Source organism: Morone saxatilis, unplaced genomic scaffold (genome assembly GCF_004916995.1).
Source record: "Morone saxatilis isolate NCDOM2014 unplaced genomic scaffold, NCSU_SB_2.0 Contig1, whole genome shotgun sequence".
In the NCBI taxonomy this organism is placed as follows: domain Eukaryota; kingdom Metazoa; phylum Chordata; class Actinopteri; family Moronidae; genus Morone; species Morone saxatilis.
In genome coordinates, this window is record NW_023339651.1 from 20,204,492 (window position 1) to 20,227,226 (window position 22,735).

General features: G+C 42.9%; 2 protein-coding genes across 5 annotated transcripts in view; both read left to right on the top strand.

Annotated features, from left to right (window-relative positions):
* Positions 1-11,170, top strand: part of mprip (myosin phosphatase Rho interacting protein) — a 45,631-nt gene extending 34,461 nt beyond the window's left edge. For 2 of the 3 annotated variants that reach the window (XM_035671146.1, XM_035671137.1), the window contains 8 exons: positions 5,324-5,471; positions 5,707-5,824; positions 6,931-7,090; positions 7,199-7,312; positions 7,512-7,598; positions 7,697-7,859; positions 8,526-8,611; positions 10,200-11,170. In XM_035671146.1, the coding sequence (XP_035527039.1) occupies positions 5,324-5,471; positions 5,707-5,824; positions 6,931-7,090; positions 7,199-7,312; positions 7,512-7,598; positions 7,697-7,859; positions 8,526-8,611; positions 10,200-10,271 (948 nt within the window). In that variant the 3' untranslated portion in view covers positions 10,272-11,170. Of the gene's footprint in view, positions 1-5,323; positions 5,472-5,706; positions 5,825-6,930; positions 7,091-7,198; positions 7,313-7,511; positions 7,599-7,696; positions 7,860-8,525; positions 8,612-9,008; positions 9,085-10,199 lie in introns of all 3 variants that reach the window. The other variant, XM_035671128.1, reaches the window with a different exon arrangement.
* A 3,206-nt stretch (positions 11,171-14,376) lies between these two features.
* Positions 14,377-22,728, top strand: si:dkey-94l16.4 (retinoic acid-induced protein 1). Of its 2 annotated transcripts, none has more exons than XM_035666953.1 (6): positions 14,377-14,600; positions 15,671-18,228; positions 19,851-19,944; positions 20,573-20,625; positions 20,827-20,898; positions 22,549-22,728. In XM_035666953.1, the coding sequence occupies exons 2-5, from the start codon at positions 15,676-15,678 to the stop codon at positions 20,872-20,874; spliced, it is 2,748 nt and encodes a 915-aa protein (XP_035522846.1). In that variant the 5' UTR covers positions 14,377-14,600; positions 15,671-15,675; the 3' UTR covers positions 20,875-20,898; positions 22,549-22,728. The 2 variants fall into 2 exon arrangements, with proteins under 2 accessions (XP_035522846.1, XP_035522855.1); XM_035666962.1 differs by having other exon boundaries at positions 14,378-14,600; positions 20,576-20,625.
* Positions 22,729-22,735: the final 7 nt, after the last annotated feature.

Below are 22,735 nucleotides of genomic sequence, written 5' to 3' on the forward strand. Positions count from 1 at the left end.
AACTGACCATGGGCATTTTAGCCTTGAGTTAAGCCTCCCATGAAGAACTTCCTCGGACTGCATACAATTTCAGACTTCTTTGCTAGGCTTAGCAGACCATAACCACAACCACGGCCTTGCATGTAACCTTTGCGCCCTCCTTTTACCTGCAACATACTGCTGTTAATGGGATGAAACCTGCAGATAGGACAGGTTATCTGTGCCAAATGTATAGCACAGAATATGAGGAGTGATGTTTATTATGTGACTGTCACATAGCTTGGTCTAAGGGGATAGCAGAGGCTTGATAATAGAGCGTCTGTGCTGAATGTCAAGACTCATGTGGCTGAGAAAGTGTGAATGAGCAAAAAAAAAGCTGTGAGTGACTCACCAGGGGCATGATTCAGTAGGAGATCGCACCACCTCTTTTTCTTTGCCCTCCAGTTTTTTTTTTTTAGTTTTTTTTTCTTTGTTTCTTGATCTCTTTCCTACTACACAAGCACAAGCCGATTAGAAAGCTTCACAGATTTTCACGTTAATCTCCCCCTCTCTATTTGTCTTTCTATTCACACAAACACATTAAGGTTTTCACATAGGGCAGAATAGGTGAAAGGCTGTAATTTCAGGGTGGGGGATGTTCTGAGTCTGAACTACTTTCTTTACTCTAGAGAATTGACCTTTGTCAGGGAAGACCAACTTGCCCTGCAGTTGACACCAGTGTGTGTTTTGACTGTGGGTAAAAATGCATGACCTAACTGACCGACAAATCTACTGAAACCCCAGTGAGAGAAGGCCATGAACTCTAGCAACAACTGGAACTGCAAGAAAACTGCCTTCTCTCTGTATTTCTATCTGGGGAACCTGGGAACAGTGGTGCTTTAAGCTAAATGTCAGCGTTTGCTCAAGGTGGATTTATGCTTAAAAAACAGAACATATCTGAAACAGTATATCGTTGACAAGCAACTTAACCAGGCCTTTTTCTCCTGTTTTTGTTTCTCTCTTGCACATCATAGAAATCAACCAAAAATACTCTCCCACTTTCAGTTTGGAGGAGTAGTTACACATGCACAAACACAAACTACACTCAGGCCTTGGGGCTGCCCACAGTTGGGAGTCCAGTTCAGCGAGAGGCAAGCGCATCCCGTTTACCTCCACTGCCCACATTTATCCCGACTGTCTCAGTTTACCCGGAGAGATGATTTACAGATGTTAAAACCCCACATCTGCAGCTTCAGCTCTATGCTGCTGTTGATTTGAATCAGCATTTTGCTGCGAGAGAAGATGAGCATTAGTCATTGTGACTGGTTGACAATATGCAGTTCTCTCGATGTATTATTAACTGCGGCATAAAGTGAGATTTGGGAGTCAGAGGTGTCTTTTTACTTTATCTGATGAGTGAGTAAGTCTGGCTGAAGGATGTTATTGCAACACTATAGTTTTAGCACAACCTTGGCAATACTGCAACATATGCAGGTTATTAGCTTATGGTTCCTTGCTGCATGCCATTGGTAGGAGATGCATTGCTGCATGGTGAGAGATGGACAGACCCACGGGAAGATGCTTGTGAAGGTAGGAGTTTGTTTTCTGGGGGTGTGAGAGAAAAACAGAGAGGAATAAAGACGACAGATGTATGTTTTTTTCAAAATGTCTGCGGTAGCAGGGTCATTGATGGCCCACACAATTACCAGACCCATGCACTTTCACTTTGCACACATGGCCTAAAGCTACCACTTCCCACACACTTTCACTCCTGAAGCCCTTTTATCTGGTTTGTAGTTAGAGACTAACATTTGAAACCGCACAGCACATGCAAAGCGGACATCTGATGATTTCTGGCATCGATCATATCAAACAAGCTAGGCAAAACCTGCACCCACGCTTAGCAATGGTAAACCTCTTATGTGCGCTTGTGTGTGTAAGAGAGAGAGAGAGAGAGAGAAAAAAAACAGCGAGAAACAGAAAACAACATGTCTGTCTCCTGCTAAACCACAAGCCAAATGTCACATCCAGTACATCACAGTTGAAAGGAAAACCACTGAACCGAGTTCTTTTTCTCGCAAATAAACAAATATATTTCACTCATTTAACATGATATAAAGCAGTTAAAGAGTTATCTGTGTAACTTCTTAATGGTTTTTGCCCAGGTGAAAAGAAGATACTTGGCTGCTTCCTTGCAGAAAAAAAGATTTAAAAAACAGGTGTTTTCAGTAGGCAATGTATGATATTATATCACAAGCAAATCGATGTGGTCAGCACCAGCCACCTATCTCCCCATTACATTAACCATCTGTCCACACAATCCTCAGTCAGATCAACAAGACACACCTGTGTGCATTTGGGGCTGATCCAAAAGCATGGCCTCCTTTTTATGATTGATGATGATGATGCATTTAGCCTGTGATAAGCTGTAATGTGGCTGTATTGGTTGATTATTAACTGTAATTAAGCTCTAGGATCACATGTAAGCAAATGTACTCTGGGTTTGCTTCAAGTGCACTGGAACAAAGGGCAGTCTACTGTACACAATCAATGGAGAGATGGACGATAAAGTTCAAAGTTCAGGTGTAATGGCAGCAAACTGTTTCTCTGATAAAGTACACATTTTCATTTCTCCTAAATCAAATAAACTCTTTCTAGCAGGAATGGATTTTGGCTTCTCAGGAGTTGATTTTTTTTTTTCAAAATGAGTTTACAGCTGAGTGAAACTCTCCATATGTTCTTGATGTCCTTAAGTTTCCTGTACTATTCACACATTCTGCATCACAGTATCACATCTGTGCAATGTTGACTTGACTTGCATTTCATACACTTCTGCTTCTCCTTCTATTAGCTGCCAAGATTTAAACAGCATCCTTCTGAAGAAGCAAGTTTGTGTACTTAGCAATGTATTAGTAATGACAATTCTTTATCTAACTTAATAAAATGATTTCATGTAAATCTACAGTATGAGAAGATTTTGCTACTTTCAGTATTTCTTTATTACTATATACTTATTTTTTTAAGTCTTATGATATTATTTAACAGCTGTCCTAAATCAGGAAACACTACTTCTTGAATAAAATTTAGCTTAAAGTTCTTCAGCCAGGTAGGTTGGCTTGCATCATTTGTTGTACAACTGCGATATAGTAGTCAGTTGTCTAGTTGAAGAAACAGTTGAAGCTAAACTTTGGATTGCAGCCAAAGTAATGCAAACTGGCAAATACAATGTGTAATGAACTGTGTCTGCACTGGTCATTCCAGCTGAGAATACCATAGCTGAGTCAAGATAAAAGCAACACTTTTCAGTTTGCTGACTTCTCTTATGTTTATTCAGTGTAACCAAGGTTGGCACACAGAACCTTTTGTTTTTTTGTCTTGACTTGCTATAAGCAACCAGGTCATATAGCTGCACACCTTATTTTGTGTGCAAAATGATTACAGACAAGTTTTCCTTCCTTAAAGGATAGGTCTGGCAATATTCTTTATTTTTTTATTATCCACAAATCCCACCAAAACCAACAAAATATTAGTCTGTCTTTCTACTCTCAGTAGCAAAGCCCATTCTTCCCTACTGAAGATGGAAATCTTTAAAATGGGCCATAAACTTTTGGGTTTTTTTGCATTTTAAAAAAAGGGTAAAAAATGTCCTTGCTTGTTCATTGCAATGAAGGAACATGTCAGCTAGTGCAACAGTGTGGCTCACTGATGTGTTTTTTTAAGTTTTTGGACAACAGTGTAGCTCTATGGCAAAGAGGAATAAATATATCAGGCTTTGATGCAAATAATACTTGTTAGTAGGATGACTTTGTTGTTGGTTTTGTTTTTTTCATGGGATTTGTTGACAAGAAGGAAAGCAGAATATCACTAGCCTTATGCTTTAAATAAAAGTCTTCTTTTTAATATATTAATTGAAGTCGTTTTATTTATACTTGCCAGGTAGATGCTTGAGAATGAACAGTAAGGATGTCTGAAATTGAATCAGAGTTTAGATATTTATGGACCATATATGATATTCTGTATCACCATAAAAAACACTTGAGTTTATCGTGGTGAATTTCCATTTTCGCATTCCACTATGTAGAGCAGAGAGAATTTGTTTTGTCTGTTTTGGGCTACTGTAGAACATGGTGGCCTCCCTGGAAGGGGACCTGCTGCGTCTGTAGATATAAAAGACTCATTCTTATTTTCAGGTGATGTTGCACTAGTTACAACATATTAATACATATTATATTTAAATTTCTGCCAGTAGATCCTCCTAAATGTCCCACTAAGGTTTAAGGTTAGTTACTTACTTTCGAATGGTGACTCTTTCTTGTGGTGCAGCTTATGTCTCAACTAACTCAAATCGTCCATGCCCCCGCCATGACCTGAGATCTATTTACACACAAGACACATAGCTTGACATGCTTCTAAATAAAGCTTGTGCACGGTCTGATGTCAGAGCAGGAAGTTTACATTTGCTCTGTGGGGGAGACGTTTCAGCCTCTCACAGTAGGTTCCTGGGTCTGAGCTCTCAGGGGGTTTGATCCCTGTGAAAACACACTGGACCTCCATTTCCCCTGTTTGGCTGGAGCTAGAGCGAGGCAGAGAGAGGGACGCAGGCCAGGGCACAGCCGCCGACTGACTGAGTCCTCAGATTAGTGGCAGTGAATAGAGGACGGAAGCAGGATGAGGTTTTTAGTCCGGCTAATGGAAAGGCCATTGAAATCCCTTCTTGTGGAAACTTGCACACTAGTTATAATAGCAGTGTAATGGCGCTTTCTAAAAGCGTGTTTATGAGGATTATTCCCCTCTCTCCCTTTCTCCATACCACCCAAAGGTGCTAGTTTGGCAAGCTGACCTAAAAAAAAAAAAGCCCTACGCTGAAGATACATTTAACTGCACTGTCTCAGACGTACAGCTATTCATGATTGTATTAGGCTATGAGCTTAACCCCACATTCCATCAAAGATTTGGCCCATAGGCAGATTAGGATTTGCACATTAGCTGCAGACACCGTTCAACAACATGAGCTCAGTGTGGAACGAGGGTTTTATAAGCATCATCAGTGGATGTCTGCTGTGGATGGGAAATGGCAGCATATACTTTCTTACACCCTCCTCTCTCATTGTCCGTGCATTCCTTCAGTGTATTGTGTGTCCTGTCATTCCTCTTAACCCTTTTTGTACTCACACAGGCTCAACTTGCTCGTGGCTAACAGGCTGTAGCTTGCAAGTTATTTGCTGCAAATAAATGATAATGATCTGCACTGCCTTATATCGTAGGGCCCAGGGGGTTTTTCCTGCCCAGCTCAAGGAGAACCTTTTGGTCCACGTCCGAAGGGCCCACAAACTCACAGTTGCACCATGTTGTTCCTGTCTCTTAGGCCACCTGCGAGAGGGGCTTTGCTGCCATGGAGGAGTCCCATCAGAAGGTGATAGACGAGCTGCAGAGGAAACACCAGAGAGAGCTGGAGAACCTGCACGAGGAGAAAGAGCGATTGCTGGCAGAGGAGACAGCAGCCACCATCTCTGGTAAATAATATCCTAGATCAAATAAACCTAATAGAAGAAAGTCTCATGTTCGATTTCTCAAGAATCCAGAGAAAGGCACAGAGCTGCTATTGTAGTAATTTATTACTAATACATCTCAAGAAGAATGCATAATCTTGCAGCCATATTTCCAGCTTACCCTGCCACATAATACCATTTTCAAACAAAGTATAAAAGTTGAACTGTGCTTATTAAAGCTTTTTTTCTGTTACTTTAGCAATTGAAGCGATGAAAAACGCCCACAGGACGGAGTTGGAGAAGGAGCTTGACAAGGCTCGCAAAGCCAACAACAACACAGAAAACGCAGACATAGAGGAGATTCGCAGACAGCACGAGTAAGTTCCCTCATCATAAATTCTCTTCTTGAAAAACAAAGCTACAGACATGATGAGGATAAACAGGACCAGTACAGAACACTGTCTTTAATCAGCAGCAATTTGTCCAAAAGCATGAAAACATGTCAAATAGTGAATAGAACTTCAATTCAATAGAACGTATTGGGCCCCTGCTGCATCACTTGAGTTACAAGCTAACAGGTTACTCAGTAGATTAGTGGTCGTGGTAACGTAGTAGGCTCACCTTGATCATTTTACATCTGTGGCATAGAGCCAGAATAATCCTTTCACTGACCCAGCACTCCTCAGACACTTCACATCTGTTCAGCCCGATTCCTCCTTTTTAAGTTATTGAAGACAGTTCAAGGAAAACTAACAACAAACAAATATTGTTATTATTCATGTGCTGTAAAAGTTGCTATAAATCCACTTTACCAACAGTGTCCCACTAAGTATATCATTAAAAAACAACAACAAACTAAAAGCATTCATGCTAAAATTCAAATTAAAAAGTACGTTTAGTATTCAAGTTAAAAGAAATACTGTGAGCTGATATTTCTGTATTGTATATTCTAAACTCTATCAAATATCAATATTGATGTTGGCCTCCATATCCAGTATCTGTCCGTCCATACTCTGAAAAGCTGATCTGCTTCTAAAGACTGTTCTGCTGATCGGCTGATCAAAGAACCTTTCTGAGACTTGATAAAGTGCTGAAGCTTCAGATTTTGCAGCTGTCGCTCATGACCTGCTGGGACAGCTACCCTGTGTTCATGCTCACACGCCTGTCTGCAGCACGCAGCAACACTGAACTTGGTGACATGTGTGGAAGTGCAGGTGTTGACAGTAAATCAAACTGCATTTCATTAAGATGACAGTTTTTTTTAGATGTTTGTACTGGCCCATTGACTGATGCCAGAGCTGTGTCACTGTGAATACCTCGTGCCCCATAGCTTGTCAGCCTTAAGCATGACACACCTTGATAAACTTTGTTCTGGACCAGATGTGCAAGGAAAAGACTAACTCAACCAGAGCTGTATTTTGCTCCTGAACGCACACTATCAGCATTAGATTTTCTCTCAGTGTGACATTGTGATATGTTTCAGGGAGGAGCTGTGCTCGTTCCAGCGGGAGATCGAGGTGTTGTCGGAGCAGTATTCCCAGAAGTGCCTGGAAAACGCCCACCTGGCCCAGGCTCTGGAGGCCGAGAGGCAGGCCCTCAGGCAGTGTCAGAGAGAGAACCAGGAGCTCAACGCACACAACCAGGTGCAGACACACACGTGTACAAATATTCAGCCAGGGACGCTGTTTTCACTGTTTGATGATGCTGTGTGGCTGCCATTCTGCTAAGCTTCCTCTTTGTGGCATTTGTAGGAGCTGAACAACCGTCTGGCAGCAGAGATCACCAAGATGCGCTCAATGACATCTGAGGATGGAGTAGGAGACACAAACACCACAATACAGGGGAAAGAGCTGTATGAGTTAGAAGTAAGGTTCAAGCAAACTTCTCTTCAAAGAAAGCTATAAAAATGTGCATAAACCCTGTACATAAAACATACCCTAAAATCAAGTCTGTACTGGTGAGGATTTAAATAGCAGCTGATGCCTCTCAGGCAGGTTCTTACAAAGTCTGAAGGTAATGCGTCACATCATCTTTGTATCTTGTCATTTCAATGTTCTTTTCTAGGTGATGCTAAGGGTGAAGGAGTCAGAGGTCCAGTACCTGAAACAGGAAATCAACTCCCTGAAAGACGAACTCCAAGCTGCCCAAAGAGTATGTTTCTATTTTCTAGATTACACCTGAAAGCGACATCCACGAAATTCCTAAACCTGAATACCCTCTAACTGAACCACCGAACATTGTGTTTCCAGGACAAAAAATATGCAACAGATAAGTACAAGGACATCTACACTGAGCTGAGCATTGTCAAGGCCAAAGCGGAGCGGGATCTGGGCCGGCTCAGAGACCAGCTGCAGCTGGCTCACGAGGCACTCGGGGAGCCGTCGCTGGAGGAGGTGGAGCGAGGGGGATATGGTATGAAAAACTTGATACAGAGGGCCTCAATTGTGTAGTCAGACTCATTGAGGCGTTATAATGGTTGAGTTCAAGGGCCTGTGGTGTTGCACTTAGTACACCTGAAGACTAGTCCAGTGATTCCCAACCAGGGGAACGTGTACCCCAGGGGGTACTTCTGCAGTTGCCAGGGGGCATTAGAAAAGATTGTGGAGTAACCCAACTAACCTGAACAAATAGAAATTAAAATGTAGTAAAAAAACAAAAACAAATGTCAACATATAGAGTCAGCAGTAGCACCAGAACAGTAGGTGTTATAATTGAGAGTGCATAAAAAGCAGTTGGTAAGCGAGCAGAGAAGTCCTGATAGTTTACTAAAAGTAACGGATAAATGGTCGAAATAGCTAAAAGTAACAGATAAATGATTCAATTAGCGTGGTGTAATGGACAAATAGTTAAAAAAGTTAGATAATGGGTAAATGGTTGAAACATCCAGCTCCTTTCAGCTTCAGTTTGGTGTTAAATAAGATCGAGTTCAAATGAACCCATTTGGAACATGACTGGTGGTGTTAAAGAAGGGTTCACCTGATAGGACTATGGGGGTAGGTCTGAGAGAAAGTATGGGAACCGCTGCACTTGACCCTCTCTCTATCCTTCATTTAATCTCTGACACATTTTCCCTCCTAGATATCATGAAGTCCAAAAGCAACCCTGACATCCTCAAGATGGCAGCTGCTGCAGCCAAACGCTCAGAGCGCACCATGAGGTCAAAGGTGGGTTTCCCGTTAAGTGGCCAAACCAATCCCTCATCCCTGTTGTGTTAATTCAGGATTTTATTTTCCATGGAACGCTATCACCCATTATGTCATAATGCTTAAGCAGCTACAGATTTTGAACCGACAGAGCGGTCCTGTTTAGAGCTCTCCCACCAAACAAAGCCTGAGAAGCAGTTTCTAGTGACTTACTGCCATCTACTGGTCACCTGCAGCGTTGCATGCAGTATTGCATGCCCACTGTTGCATCATTGTTAGCAGTGTTCCCGCTGGGCTGCGTTTTCTTTATCCATTTTGTGACTCCATCAAAACTGCGGTCTTGGGATTGTGATGCAAATGAAACACCGCAGTAGTCTAACGCACACTTGCTGGTGTGTTTTCCCCCTTCTGTCCTCAGTCTGTGAATCGTGACATGCCCTGGGACAGTTAGGGCTGCTGAGGACGTGTAGGCCTCCTTCCCCTTCTCCTTTTAGGTAAACCGAACCAGACGCACCCGCGGCTGGTTTAAGCACATCCTCTTGCCCTCCACCTCTAAAGCACGCAACAGACCTGAGTCACTACTTCACATTAATATCCTCAAATACCCCACTCCATGGTCGCATGATGGTGAAGAACGAATGACCACACTGCCTCTGAGATATCACTGGGTTTTTAAAATAATTACTAATCTGTGTGTCCTTTCACATTATTATTATATATTCTGTGAATGAGTTTATATGCTGTGGAGCTCCAGAACCACCTAAAGTGTAAAAGATTATCAGACGAGTCAAATTTATAATAATTACTCTTAGGTAAATGATTAAAATAGATGGTAAAATGCATCTGAAGCTTACATGTCATGTATCTGTTGTCAGTGTTCTCCAAGCAACAGCTGCCATTATTTACCATATTTCCAATTTTCCTTGTGCTCATGTGAGAAGCACAGACATTGGTTTATACAGTATAATATATATATATATACATGTATGATATAAGACGTACATATCCTATATATCCATGATATGTGGACCAGTATCTGCACTGGTGTAGTTTAATGATGAAATTTAGCTGCGGCTAGGTCGCCAGCTGAAAAGCTAGGATGCACTAGGAGGAGTCAGAGGAACCTGATTTTCTTTTTCCCCCCACAGATTATCTGTGTCATGTTCTACTGTCAGGATATAGTGAATGATTCAGCAAATATGACAACATTTCTTTTTATAAAAATAACCAACTGCAACTTTAATCCACTGATATGATGTTAAAGAAAACCATAAAGCCATTTCTATTTGTTTTTACACACCGTTTTAATTATTTAACTAACAGTATTATTTATTGATGTATGTAGTTCTATTTCTGACTCGTCTGATAATGTTTTACTGCCTTTTGTCAGATTCGGGGCTCCATAGCTCACAGGGTGTAGAAGGGTTTGCAATAATGTGGTGTGTGGGCTCTCATGATTTCATTATAGAGGTTTAACTCACTGGGTGACAACAGATTTACACTGACATGGGAAACACTGCCTGCTCAGCAACAGCACATCTGTCCAGAAATAGGTTCTATTTATCAAAGTCATTACTAACATCTGCTTTTTGTCTCCTGTTCCCCCCAGAGTCTAAAGGAAGGGCTGACGGCTGAGCAGAGACTCCACCTGTTTGAAAATAAAGACACTAAGGAGTTCTGACAGTGAAGCATCATGCCTACCTACCTTGCTGCATGTTTAGAAGCCCACTATATTTTAGCTCTGTAATTACTTATTTAGTAACACTACACACTGGTCACAAAACACAGATCATATATTAAGAAAACATGGTATGAAGTTTGAATTTCATGTCTAGATTTTGCATTCCATGCACTTCAGTTAACTGTGACTTTTTTTGTATTGTTGATTTTTTTGCTGCCATGTCTTACTGTAAATACTGTTTTTAATTGAGCATCTGTCATGCATACATTAAAACTATGACTGTGTAAGCTACTGTTTTAACTCCCTAGACTGTTGCTAGCCAAAGGCATAAATGTGATGTTTAATGGCTAAAACACAACGACATATTGATGAGTGTGTAATACTTGCATTACAAAACCATAGGAATGAGTCTGGCGTTCAGGTCTGCACGTTGGCGCTCCACCGCTCCGTCATCATTCCAGCACAGATGGACGCTCACTCAGTTAACAAGCTATGGAACAAAATGCTCGTCTGCATTAGAAAACAAACACCGACCATGTTGCTTCATCGCCCGACTTCTACATTAACATCATAGATGTTCTCTGCAGTCCTGGGAGATAACCGTAGAGAGGCGACAGATGAATGCATATGGATAGGTTTCACTGATTATATAAATTTTCATATATATATTTAAATTATAGAGTTTTTTTTCTCACTGCAATCATTGGTCCAGCTGTATAGGAGTTGTTGGAGTTGGTTATGTTTGTAGTCTTGTTCAGTGGCAGTCCCTTTGTATTTATTTAAATGGTTGGGATTTTTCTTTCACATTCCCATTCCTCTGTACTCTATTATTGTAAATATAAAGCAAATATACACCAACTGACTACAGGTTTATTAGCAATAAATATTTTTGCACCCTTTTTCTTGTGCGACTGTTTTAAGTGGTCCTGCTGTGTTCTAATACGTTTGCTTTTAACACATAAAATGCTTCACATGCTATGCACCTTGTGTCCAGCAGGAAAACTTCAGAAAGGAACAATATTTGCATATTCTGAGATTCTGGAGGTTTTAATGCAGTAGAAGGAGTAGATTACTTTTTAAGGATTTAAATGTGGAAATTATATAATTATAAATTTAAAAAAAAACATTATTACAAGCAGACTATTTGTATATATTCCTTAATACATGTCTGAAGGGGATCTTTAATGATTATTTTAAATTGAGGCTTTTATCTAGTTAACAGTAAATACATACTGACTAGTTGAGTGTATTTCATTCGAGTATTTTCTTTTTTTCTACTTCATTTTAACTATTTTCTGAAGGTGAGCATTTTGTAGAAAAGGCAATAAAAAAGAGGCTGGGTTACATTTAAGTGTAACGGTCCTAAATTGTTCTTATGATACATAGCTTTAGTTCAATGCGAGGCCGAGGTGTTTTTAAGGGGTGTAAGGTCTTTTACTCATTCATAGCCATAGACCATTCTGCTGGCCTTATTACAGAAAGAACTAGACAAAGTTCTCCAAATAAAATATAAACATAATAACTTAGGATTCAAATAGGATTTCTTTTGTTTTTTTAACTATGTCTTGGTTATTGCTTTTTTGTTACCTGCTAGTAGTATTTATAGTAAATATCTGTACTCTCCTTTTACAGCACACTTGGCTAGTTTCCCAATTACATAACACTAAAATTAAAATCAATCGATTATTGATCTGGTTTCTGTTACCACATCTACCCAGTAAGAAGAAATATCAGGACACCGAGTATTGCCTTTGTCATAAAGAGCAATTAAAGTTACATGTGTCTGATGTTCTGTCCTTGCAACCTTCTCGCCTATCTCATGCTGCTTGAAGAATCATGTTGGAAAGCTTAATCTGCTTCCAAAGTTGTCTGAGATGGACGAGAAGTTTGCAGTGACAGTCTTCAAAAGAAGAGAAGAGAGCCCTGAATTATTATTATTAATACTGTTCCTTTAACTTCAAACTGCATGGATTTTGTCAAACAGCTAAAATTGTAAATAATACAGTTTTAGTACAACACCATAGCATTTTGTTATATAACTAACTATTATTCTCTAAATTAATCAATTAGTTGTTTGATCCAGAAAATGTCAGAAGTGATGTCTTCAGATGTCAGAGACTTTAGGCATTCTTTCTTAAAAAAAATATTCAACTAGTTAATTATCAAAATAGTTGTAGAATAATTTAATAGTTGACAACTAATCAATTAATCAAGTAATCACTGCAGCTCCAGTGGCGATACCATTATTAAAGGAGCTAAAGAAAAGCTTGAAAAGCACCATTTACAGATAGAATGACGAATGAGAAACTGAAGGGAAAAACCTGAAGGGTCTTCGTACGGTACTGTGTCCCCACCGGCCCCCACAGCAGCTTTAATTCTGGAGGTGTGGAGCTCTACTGGAGGGATGATGAACGGCTTTCTTCAAAACATATTCTCTGATCTTGTGACCTGAAGTATCTCTGTTCCAGTTAATCCATCACCTGTTCTGTTGAATTCAGTCCATCTCTCTCCCAGAGCTAAAGCAGCAACAGGAAACAGCCAGGGTTGTATTCATCTATCAGCCTGATTTATGGGCTGTCCCCAGTTGATCTTTTCCATAGTAGACATTAGGTCATGTGACAGCAGGACAAGCCCAGGTCTTACTAATAACATTAAAGACAGCTGATGATGTCATCAGGCTCAGACTTGGAGACTTAATATTTTTAATAGAAGGTTTAAACTGGAGACATGGAGGCTGAAAGACATGGCTATGTACCAGGTAGAGAGTGTCTTAAAGGTCCAGAGTGTCACATTTAGGACGATCTACTGCCAGAAATGGAGTATAATATTAATTAGTATGTTTTTATTAGTGTATAATCACCTGTAAATAAGAATTGTTGTTGTTTTTGTGATCTTAGAATAAGCTGTTTATATCTACAGAGGGAGGAAGTTCTGTGGAGTCTGTCACGTTGAACCGCCATGTTTCTACGGTNNCCAAACACTGGCTGTAGATAGAGCATTTCACGTTTTTTTGTAAGTTTTATGGTCACCGTAGTTTCTCCAACACGCTTTGAAGGGTGATCATTCAAATGGTTGCAATCTGCAACTTCACCACTAGATGCCACTAAATCCTCCACACTGGTCCTTTAATGAAAGATGCTATTGGGTTGCATTATGGGAAGTGTAGGAATATCAGAATCAATATCAGAAATACTTTATTGATCCCCAGGGGGAAATTCGTTTGTTACAGTTGTTCAAGGTGATCACACAATTATATTACACTATATATATAGAATACAAATGTGTATATAGGTATATACATAAGTAAAAAATAATAAATAGAAATATAAGAGCCTATGTACCTTAAAGTAATAATAAAAAATATACAATATATCAAAGTCAGAATATCCCAGCCTCTGCTGCTTTGATTTCAATCATTCTTTTATTCTAATATGTATCTTATAACTGCCCAAACTTAATGATAGTGGGATATTAAATTGCTGGAATAGCCCTTTAATCTCATACAATTAAAATATAATTTAAAAATCCCAAATTCCACTCAACTCTATGTGCATCTTTATTTATTTAATCCACCTACCCACTGGCCTATGTCCAAGGACCATGTCCAACAGTTGTTAGCAACAACCACATGTGTACATTTAAACATGTGGGATTTTACAGTTGCTTCATGGACTATTGAGTGAAACTGACCGTAAATGTCCGTTGAGGGTCAATAATTTGAGCTGGAGCCACAGGAACAGGTCCCACCACTTCTGCTCCCATAATGCCTCTCTGTTCCACAGCTGAGTGGCAACTGTTCCGCTGCTGCTGGACTGTCTTTGTCAAGCCACCCAGAGTTAGACACACACAGCTGGGGGGCGGCAGAGATTGTGGGACTGACCTGGTTCAAGTTTTCTGAAGCCCTGACAGCCTGCGTGCAACAGTTGGATCAAAGGGCAAATTGTTCTGACTTAACTGAACTGCCCTCCTGCTAACATTGAGATAAACTGTGCGTTTAGTAATTGCCACCCGGTTGGTGTATGCTTTAATTGTACTTTTTATTCGTATTATTTCAAATAAAAGAGAGAAAACCACCGAAACGCGCTACTAATTGTTTTATTGTGAAGGGGATCCGGAAGTTTGAGATTATACTCCAAACAACTTGACAGCGCTGCTAGGTTATCAGAGTAGTGTGTTCCTGGAAAGTGTGTGGATCTTTATTTAATTTTGGGCTTTGTCTCTGTGTGGTGTTATTAGGAGTCGTTAGAGCTGATGGGCTGTTGAAAGAGATGCAGGGGGGGGCCAATCCTTAACTGGACGTTTAGAAACGCTACGATCTTTCCCGTCCGGGTAAGTTTTGATCAGCGGCTCAGAGCGCAGCGCATTACCTCCGCTCAGTCTTTGTTTCATCCAGCCGGGCCTTGCCCCGATGCCTGCCGTTCTCTGAAATGCAGAGAAGGTGTTGCCAAATTCCATGAAAAGTAAACCGCAATTTAACAATACCTTGGTTCTTGTTAAATTTAGGAATCCTGTAGAAAGTAAACTATACTTCTTTGAATCATTAAGATCCACTCTCCAATTCGGAATAAATGTAACATGCCAAAGAACACCCTTTGAAATAAGATTTAACATTTAAAAATTGGTTTTGCCGTTGTTCTTGCAACAAAGTTACCCGGACTCGCAGTGTGCAGTAGCGAACAATGTGGACCACTGAGCTATAAAAGTTGACATTTTATCGAAATAATGAGGTTTTCGGAGGAGCAGACGTCGCCGAAATGAACGGGGATGGTTATCGATAATTAGAACTTGTGAAGTCACTTTTTGTGGCGTATGACTTTGTGTCTCCAACAAAATCACTTAAAGCTGCCAGATATTTCATGGAGTTCGGCGTCCGGGAAGGCTACCGGAGCTAAGCCGGGCCTAGCGAGCTAACGTTAGCTGTGGATAGGCTAAGCTAACTATCATTAGCAAACCTGACCTGTCATGCTGGTTAAAAAGTCAGCCGGTAGTCTAGAAACACGTTATCTATTGGACCTAACAGCTTGATATGATAAACATTCAAAAATATGAATGTAAATTGGAAACAAGCCAACACTTAAATTGTCAGTTAACCTGTGTTCTCCAACATTAATGACATTCAAGCACACGTCATTTTCCTAGCTAACTAATGTCAGCGTTAGGACTTTAGCTGTAAAGGCTGGTGGTTTTAAGTTTCTGCTTGTCACATTACGCTGAAATAAAAAGGTAAGAATGGTTTAAGTGTGAACTCGAAGTGATGTTGTTAAAAGTAGTCCTGAACTCAAGTTCCTGGAAATAAGCACATGTGCTCAGTGTATCTGCTCTGGTTTGATAAGAAGTTTAAAGTTGGTTTCCCACCAAGACCAGTGACACCCTTTCTGTCCCCTCTCTGTCCCTGTCAGTTGTTATGGAGCAGCCACCTGGGAGCTTGGACGATCTACAGCCTCAAGACCTCTCCACCTCCAGCATCCCCACTGTGATCGACCTGACCAGGAAAGGCGAGGAGTGTGTCCTCAACGCCACGCCCCTCGATGCCCTGCGGATGGTCAAGAGCCCCGGCTGGTACCCAAACTCCGGGGCCAGCAATACCGGATTACCCTTCTCAGAGACCGGCTCCTCGGACATCACGCTCCAATCAGGGGATCAAATTCAGCCGGACAATGCCTTCTCCCACACTACGGTCACCCTCTCCTACGTGAGCCGGTCTCACGTCTACTCCGCTCACGACTCGCTGCCTCGGCCTCTGTACAGCGTGCCGCCCATTAGCAAGTTGTCCCCCACCCCTCCTTGTGACTCAGACGAAGGGCTTGAGGAGACTGGCTATGCACTTAACCAGCATTACGTGGAGCAGGTTGACGGGCCCGTGGACCTCGCCACTCAGACAGAACCTTTTCAGCCGGTGTCTCAGGCTCACGTGGGTCCTGAGAAGGACGGGGGAGTGTGTGTAACGCAGGAGCCTCGTGAGTTGAATGGTGGAGTCGTCTCCGGCGATGGGGACGTGGATACGCAAGCGCAAGGCCGAGAAGAACAACGCCTTTCTCCGGAAAACAGCGGGGGGTTGGAGAACGGTCAAGTTGATAGCTGTTCGAGTTCAGGAGTATGCGCTGAGTCCTCGCCGGAAACACTCACCCCTGAGGAGAGGGGGGGCTCTGAGGTGCTCTTTCTCATGTCTAAGAAAGCGGACCCGGCGGTCGTCCCGGACAGCGTGGGTGCTAGAGACCTGTGTTCACTGAGCAGGGAGTACATCAGTCCTCTGGAGGACCCCGTCTCCCCTGCCGCTACCTCACCGGACAATGTGTTCGCCCTGCCTCAGGCCTCCAGCTCACCCAGCGGCGACAACTCTTATCTGGAGACAGCCGATGAGGTTGCGTGGGATGGCTTGAGCACAGCGGGGGCCGCTCAGCCAGGCTGTGGCGTCAGCGATAGTGCCACGAGGTTGGATTCGAGCAGCGAAAAGCAGCCTGTCCGTAGACGGAAGGCGGTGTTGCAGCCTTTGATCGACTTGACAGATGATGTTTGTGTGTCGGATGTTTCGGAGAACAAGACTGTCATTCCTCACATGAACGGGAATGCTAAGGCACTACAAAGAACGTTAAAAGAAAAGAAGCTGCCAATGCGTTCCGGCAGAGGGACGCGGTTAGAGGCTATCGTTATGAACATAAATTCGAGCAGGTATAAAGTGTCAGGATGCATACGCACCAATAAGAAAGCAAACGCTTCCCAGTCGACAGCTGCTAAATTAACCGGTGCTAAGAAGAATGACACCCTGTCAGTAGGAAAAAGGAACAGCAGAGCGAAAGCGTCTTTCTCAGCGAAAAAAATGAAACAAAAAGCAGTAATTCCAATGAAAAGGGGTAAAACTAATAACATTAACACTGACAGTTGCAAAGACTCTACCTCCAATACAGAAATCAATAATTCTAAAAGCTCACAAAGCAGCACAGCTCCAAAAAGCCCTCAGTTTGCTGTGCACAAGAACTCAAAGAAGGAGCCAGAGCCTCTTTCTCACCCCGAACCCTCAGTGGAAATTCACGTGGCAAGAGTTTCCCCCCCACCAACACCATCAAAATCTCCAAAGAAAAGCCAAGGCAAAGCCAAAGGGAAGGCTGCAGGTAGCAAAACACCTCCCACTGCCAAGACGAAGGCGAAGAAGAGCAGGCGAAAGAAACACACACAGAGCCAGTCTTCCTCCATGTTCTCCCCCATGGAGCCGGAGATCAAGCTGAAGTACGTCAACTACAAGGAGGAGAAAAGGGACTTGAGGTTAGACAGTTTTTCCCCGTTCATCCACGTGGAGCGCCAGCAGTCATCGCCGTCACTGTGTACTGTAATCAACTACCCCGATGAGGTGAGGACACAGCACAAGAAGGGCCCGCAGCAGCCGGCTCACCCCGGCGGCTTTATTTCTGCAGCCGTCCCCAGCACCTCCTGCCTGCAGCTGGGCCGGGCGTCCACGCACGGCCAGCACCAGCGCTCTCTGGTCTGCTGCCTGTGCGGGCAGTCGGCCAACGCCATGGACTTGGGGGACCTCCACGGCCCCTATTACCCCGAAGGGTACCAGCCAAGCACCAAAACACCAGCCGGCGCGTCGGGCCTCAAAGAGGACGAAGACGACTACAGCGACTCTTCCTCCTCGTCCTGCAGCTTGAGGGGCAGGGGGAGGAAGCGCGCCGTTCCGCACACGCCGCGGCCTCTCAGGCCAGGAGCTCGGCTGAAGGAGAAGGGCCTCCTCGAGAGCCAGCGGTGGTGTGGCGACGGTACCGGCAGCCCCGCTGCGAAGCGGGCCCGGTCAGATGCCACCTCTGCAGATGTGGAGGACTGGTACAGCCCCCCCGTGCTGCCCCTGGAGCCCTGTGAATACTGGCTCCACGAGGACTGCGGCATCTGGTGCGCAGGCGTGTTCCTTGTGAAGGGCAAAGTCTACGGACTGGAGGAGGCTGTAAAGGTGGCCCAGGAGACGGTAAAGCTGCACTTTAAACCTGACGTGTGTGTGTTATACCACCTGCAGATGTGGTTGATATGATGGAAATGAACAAAACATTAACAGTCTGACTGTTTGCTTGTTTCCAAGGCCTCTAGGATACTAATAGATTTCGGATGTCAAAGCATGAGTAAGCATGAATAACTGCCAATTACGTCAGATAGAAAATGATTAGAAGTTATTGGTGCAGGCAAGCAACACTGAGACATTGTGATTAGAACAATGTTACAGATTTTGCATTGCTCGAGGGTTCGGCTTGTGCATTTGGAGGAGAGCTGCTCTTTAAAAGCTGAAAAGCGCATAGAACAATCTCTCTGCTTGTTGCACCAATTTCTGCAAACATTTTCAGATCCAACTTCTTGTTTTCTTGAGGGCGAAGGGTCATTATTCACTTTGGAAACAGTAGTTAGTTTATAGCAGGGTGTATGTGTGGCTTAAAGTTTCAGATCCAGCTTTTAAATGTGTTTTTGGGGAACTGATACTGATTTTCCTTCCTACTTTTATTTGTCAGTATGGATGTAGTAGGTCTTAAATTGCGTTCATAGTGGTCTTAAAAAGTCTGGAGCAAGCTCCATCCTCTGAGGAAGATGTGGTTGAAGGCTCTGGGGAGGGAAAAATGTTGTTGGAGGACTTTTCTTTAGTCCATTAAAATCGTGGACCAGAAAATCCACAGATGACTAAGAAGGCTAAGTAAGTATTCAGATTTGAGAGGCTGGAATTAGTCAGTTACTGGGCAAAAAAATGACATAACCATTTAACTGATCATCAAAATAGCTGCAGAGTAGTTCTCCGCCATCAGCTAACGATTTCATCGACTAATTCCTACAGCTCTGACCACGCAGGCGTACACGAGCTCACGGTGCAATCCACGGCAAATCCGTCTATTTTACAACACCCTGACTCAAATGTGAGCTTTCCACACCAACTGTCTGATGAGCTAACGTATCAGGCAGGATGCCAGGACATTTGTCATAACCACGGTCCCAGCGGGGCAGCTGGAATGAATTTTCAGGCTCCAGGGGCAGAGCTGCCGTCATGATTACTTTGGTCACCACCGAGTGGGCGTGCCTCGAGTAGCCTCAGTCTGCTGCCACATATGGGACCAAAGTTCAGTTCTAAGCTCACTGTATCTCGTCATGGCCTACTGGGATTGCATCAATACAACAGATTATTAGTGAGACCTTTCCTACTATGACAACAGTGAAAAAGATCTTTTCAGCCTTTGTACCATGCTCAGGTTACTTTACAAGGATGGCTGTAGGACATTTCTGTGCAGTGCTGATGAATGAGGGCCTTGATGAAGAAGAGAATATGTGAATAAGTTGTCTACGGGTCTTAAAAACACTTCAAGGCCATAGAAAAGCCTTTTTTCCAACAGTGTTTATTGATTTTTTTTCACAGCAAAAGTAATAATAAAAAACCCTGTATGCATACAAATATCCAGTATAATAACACAAACTTGAACTACAATGAGCAAAGAATATTTTATATATATATACACATATATGATCAAATATAAATCTACTCCCATATTGTAGGCACTGTCTCTGGTGTCCAAGCACGACGTTTGTCATTTGACTTTTTCCCCGCTGCGTCCCCAGATGTGTTCGGCGTGCCGCAACCCAGGCGCAACGCTGGGCTGCTTCTTCAAAGGCTGCCCCAACAAGTACCACTACAGGTGTGCTCTGGAGTCAGGTGAGTGCTGCCCTCCGCCCTCCGCCCCCACACAATCACAGGGGAACAAAGGGCAGTTACGTACCCGTGTGCATGTTTACAGGTACAACACGCACAGTAGGGATGAACGAGTGCACCGTTCATCTGTATCTGTACTCAGAGTGGGCGGGGCTTAAACTGGGAGGGACCAACCAGAAGTTCATTTAAGCCATAATTGATAGGGGTTGATCAGAAGCTGCTACATTTCCCACTTCAGAGCAGTGTTTCTGATAACAAGAGTAAGAACTATTTCCAGAAGCAGCACTTTAGAAAGGCTATATTTGTTAGTGTGGATACTGACACATTGTACTGCACTCGTTTCAGCTGAGCACTCATTCAACCCTAGTGCACAGCTATTTGTAACTGTTGGCTTTTGTTTAATTTTTCCAAGTTTAACGTTGTTGTTAAAATATTATGTTTAATGCACCCACGACTGGCCACTTTGTGCGAGAGTGTCTGAGTTCATGTGGATTGGTCTGGAAATAACTCTTTTGTGAAGTGCGCTTGGCTATTATCACTTCCTCTCAGCCTGAACTTGCACGTGTGGGCGGTTGAACCCTTTGGATGAATCAGCGTGACATCTTCAACTCCTGTTCTGTTCTTGTTCTAGCAGACTGTGTACTCATTGAAGAAAACTTCTCCATGAAGTGTAAAAAGCACAAGGTGAGCAGAAATAACTGCACTTTCAAATGTCCCTGGCTAGTGGAAATGTACAAGTTGTTTTAGAGAATTAGGTGTGATTCCGCTGTTCTAGAAGACTTTCTGCTGCTTTCTCCTGTTTGAAACATACCACGACTGTGTTCAATTGAAAAATACCACGACTGTGTTCAATTTTAACTTTTGCAACCCCTCCTCCCTCTCCAGAACAAGACATTCAAAGCCCCTCCAGGGAACCGATGGGTTGACAGGTGACAACGTTAGCAGAGACCTCATGAGGTTAGTAAACACCTGCCTTGCCTTCATATCTTCTGCCGCTCTGCAGGAAGTCGTGTCAAGTTCAAGGAAATTACTCATAAATCTTCAGACAGAGGTGTAACAGCCTGCCTACAAGCTGGGTCGTGGTGGGCCTAATGAAAGATGTTAATACGTTGCATTATGGGAAGTGAATGCGGTTTTTGCAGCTCAACCCACACTAGGGAATAAAAGTTGAGTTTCAACTGTCTTTTGCAAGTTCCCCAGCAAATGCAGAACTAAATCACTGAAGTTATTTATTCCATTAGCTGGTCTATCCACATGTTAGATTTAATATATTTGGGGTTTGAACTGTTAATGCAGCAAAATAACTGAGGATGGCACCACGGGCTTGATTAGCTGTTAGTGAGTCCGTTGCTCCAGCAGATCATGCTGTATATGTGCATGTATAATGACAGCTGGCAGGATGGCTCTTTACACTTTGCACCGGCTAAATGTTAATGTAATCATTTTGAGTGAAGCCAACTCTCACTGCTATGATGTAACTAAACGACCCCATTTTGTTCAGTTACCCCTCTTTACTTAAAGGGCCAGTACACCCCGAAAATACATGTTTTCACTGAGAGTTGCTGAGTTTTGGAGATATCAGCTGTAGAGGTGTCTGCCTTCTCTCCAATCTAATGGAACCAGATGACATTTGAAGAACTCGGCAGCAGTGTCTCGAGATAATCCACCAACACTGTTGTGAGTTTGACCACAATCTCTCATGGGCGAGAGGCTTGTGCTGGTGACGGCGCAGGAGAAGGCGAACATTCAGCTACTGTTGCCGGTGTACTTCCACAGAAAAAAAATGGATATCATATATATGAACCTGCTCACAGCTGCGTCACAGTCACAGAGACACTGCTGTTGAATTTTTCAAATGTATTTTTGCTGCTTTGAGCACCACAAGCTGACTGCCATCTGGTTCCATTATATTGGGGAGAAGGCAGATCTCTCCAAAACTCTGCAACTCCCACCCAAACAATCAGGATGGATCAACACTACAGCTAACAGGAAGAATATATATTTCTGATTTGGTGGTGAACTGTCCCTTTTAAGATGCAAGGTTAACTAAGCTGCCCATTATCAAACCGCTTGGATGTTTCCAACTAGTGCTGCATTAACGTAATATGTAAGATTACAATATTAAAAAGCTAAAGTAAATCATTCTTTTACATCTTAACTAGCTACACGATACAGCTGGTCATCAATAACTGAACAAGACTGAGTGTGCAGCCGCGCTAGCAGCTCTGTGAGACTGTTCTTAAGGCAGGCAGTGGTGCTATATACCATAACACTAGCATTATGAAAATATTAATGCTCAGCAGGTAGAATGTTTACCGTGTTAGCACGAAACACTAAACACACTTAAAGTTTGCGACACCCAGAATGAAAGTGAAGAAGGTAGCCAGTGAGTGTGAATGAGTTTTCGGCTGTGCTGAGTGTGTGCTGGGGTTGTTCTGTCTGCTGCAGACTGCAGCTGCTCATTACACAAACTAAATATATCTGTGCTATAAGTCTATAAGTCTGCTCGCTTTCTTTAATCAGCAGGTATTGGAGTCGAGACGGCACAAGAAATGTGTTCCGATGAATTGATCACTGTGACGTGTGTGTCTCTGTGTGTTCATCCAGACATTCACCTGCAGAGGCTCCCCGCCCCCCTTCTGCTGGGGAGCCATGGCAACTGTGGACCAGGGTTCTTCTGACTGACAGCTAGCACCCATAAACCTTAACTTCACCCTCTGCTCTTCAACTGCACTGTTAACCCCCTGACACTGTGACTGGAAGAGCCCAGTCACCAAACCCCCCCTCCCCCCCT

Bases quoted from the DNA above. Each gene is read 5' to 3' on its own strand.
- si:dkey-94l16.4 (XM_035666953.1), top strand. From the start codon at position 15,676: ATGGAGCAGCCACCTGGGAGCTTGGACGATCTACAGCCTCAAGACCTC. The intron at 18,229-19,850 runs GTAAAGCTGCAC...CTGCGTCCCCAG, and splicing joins TAAAGGTGGCCCAGGAGACG to ATGTGTTCGGCGTGCCGCAA. The intron at 20,626-20,826 runs GTGAGCAGAAAT...CTCCCTCTCCAG, and splicing joins TGAAGTGTAAAAAGCACAAG to AACAAGACATTCAAAGCCCC.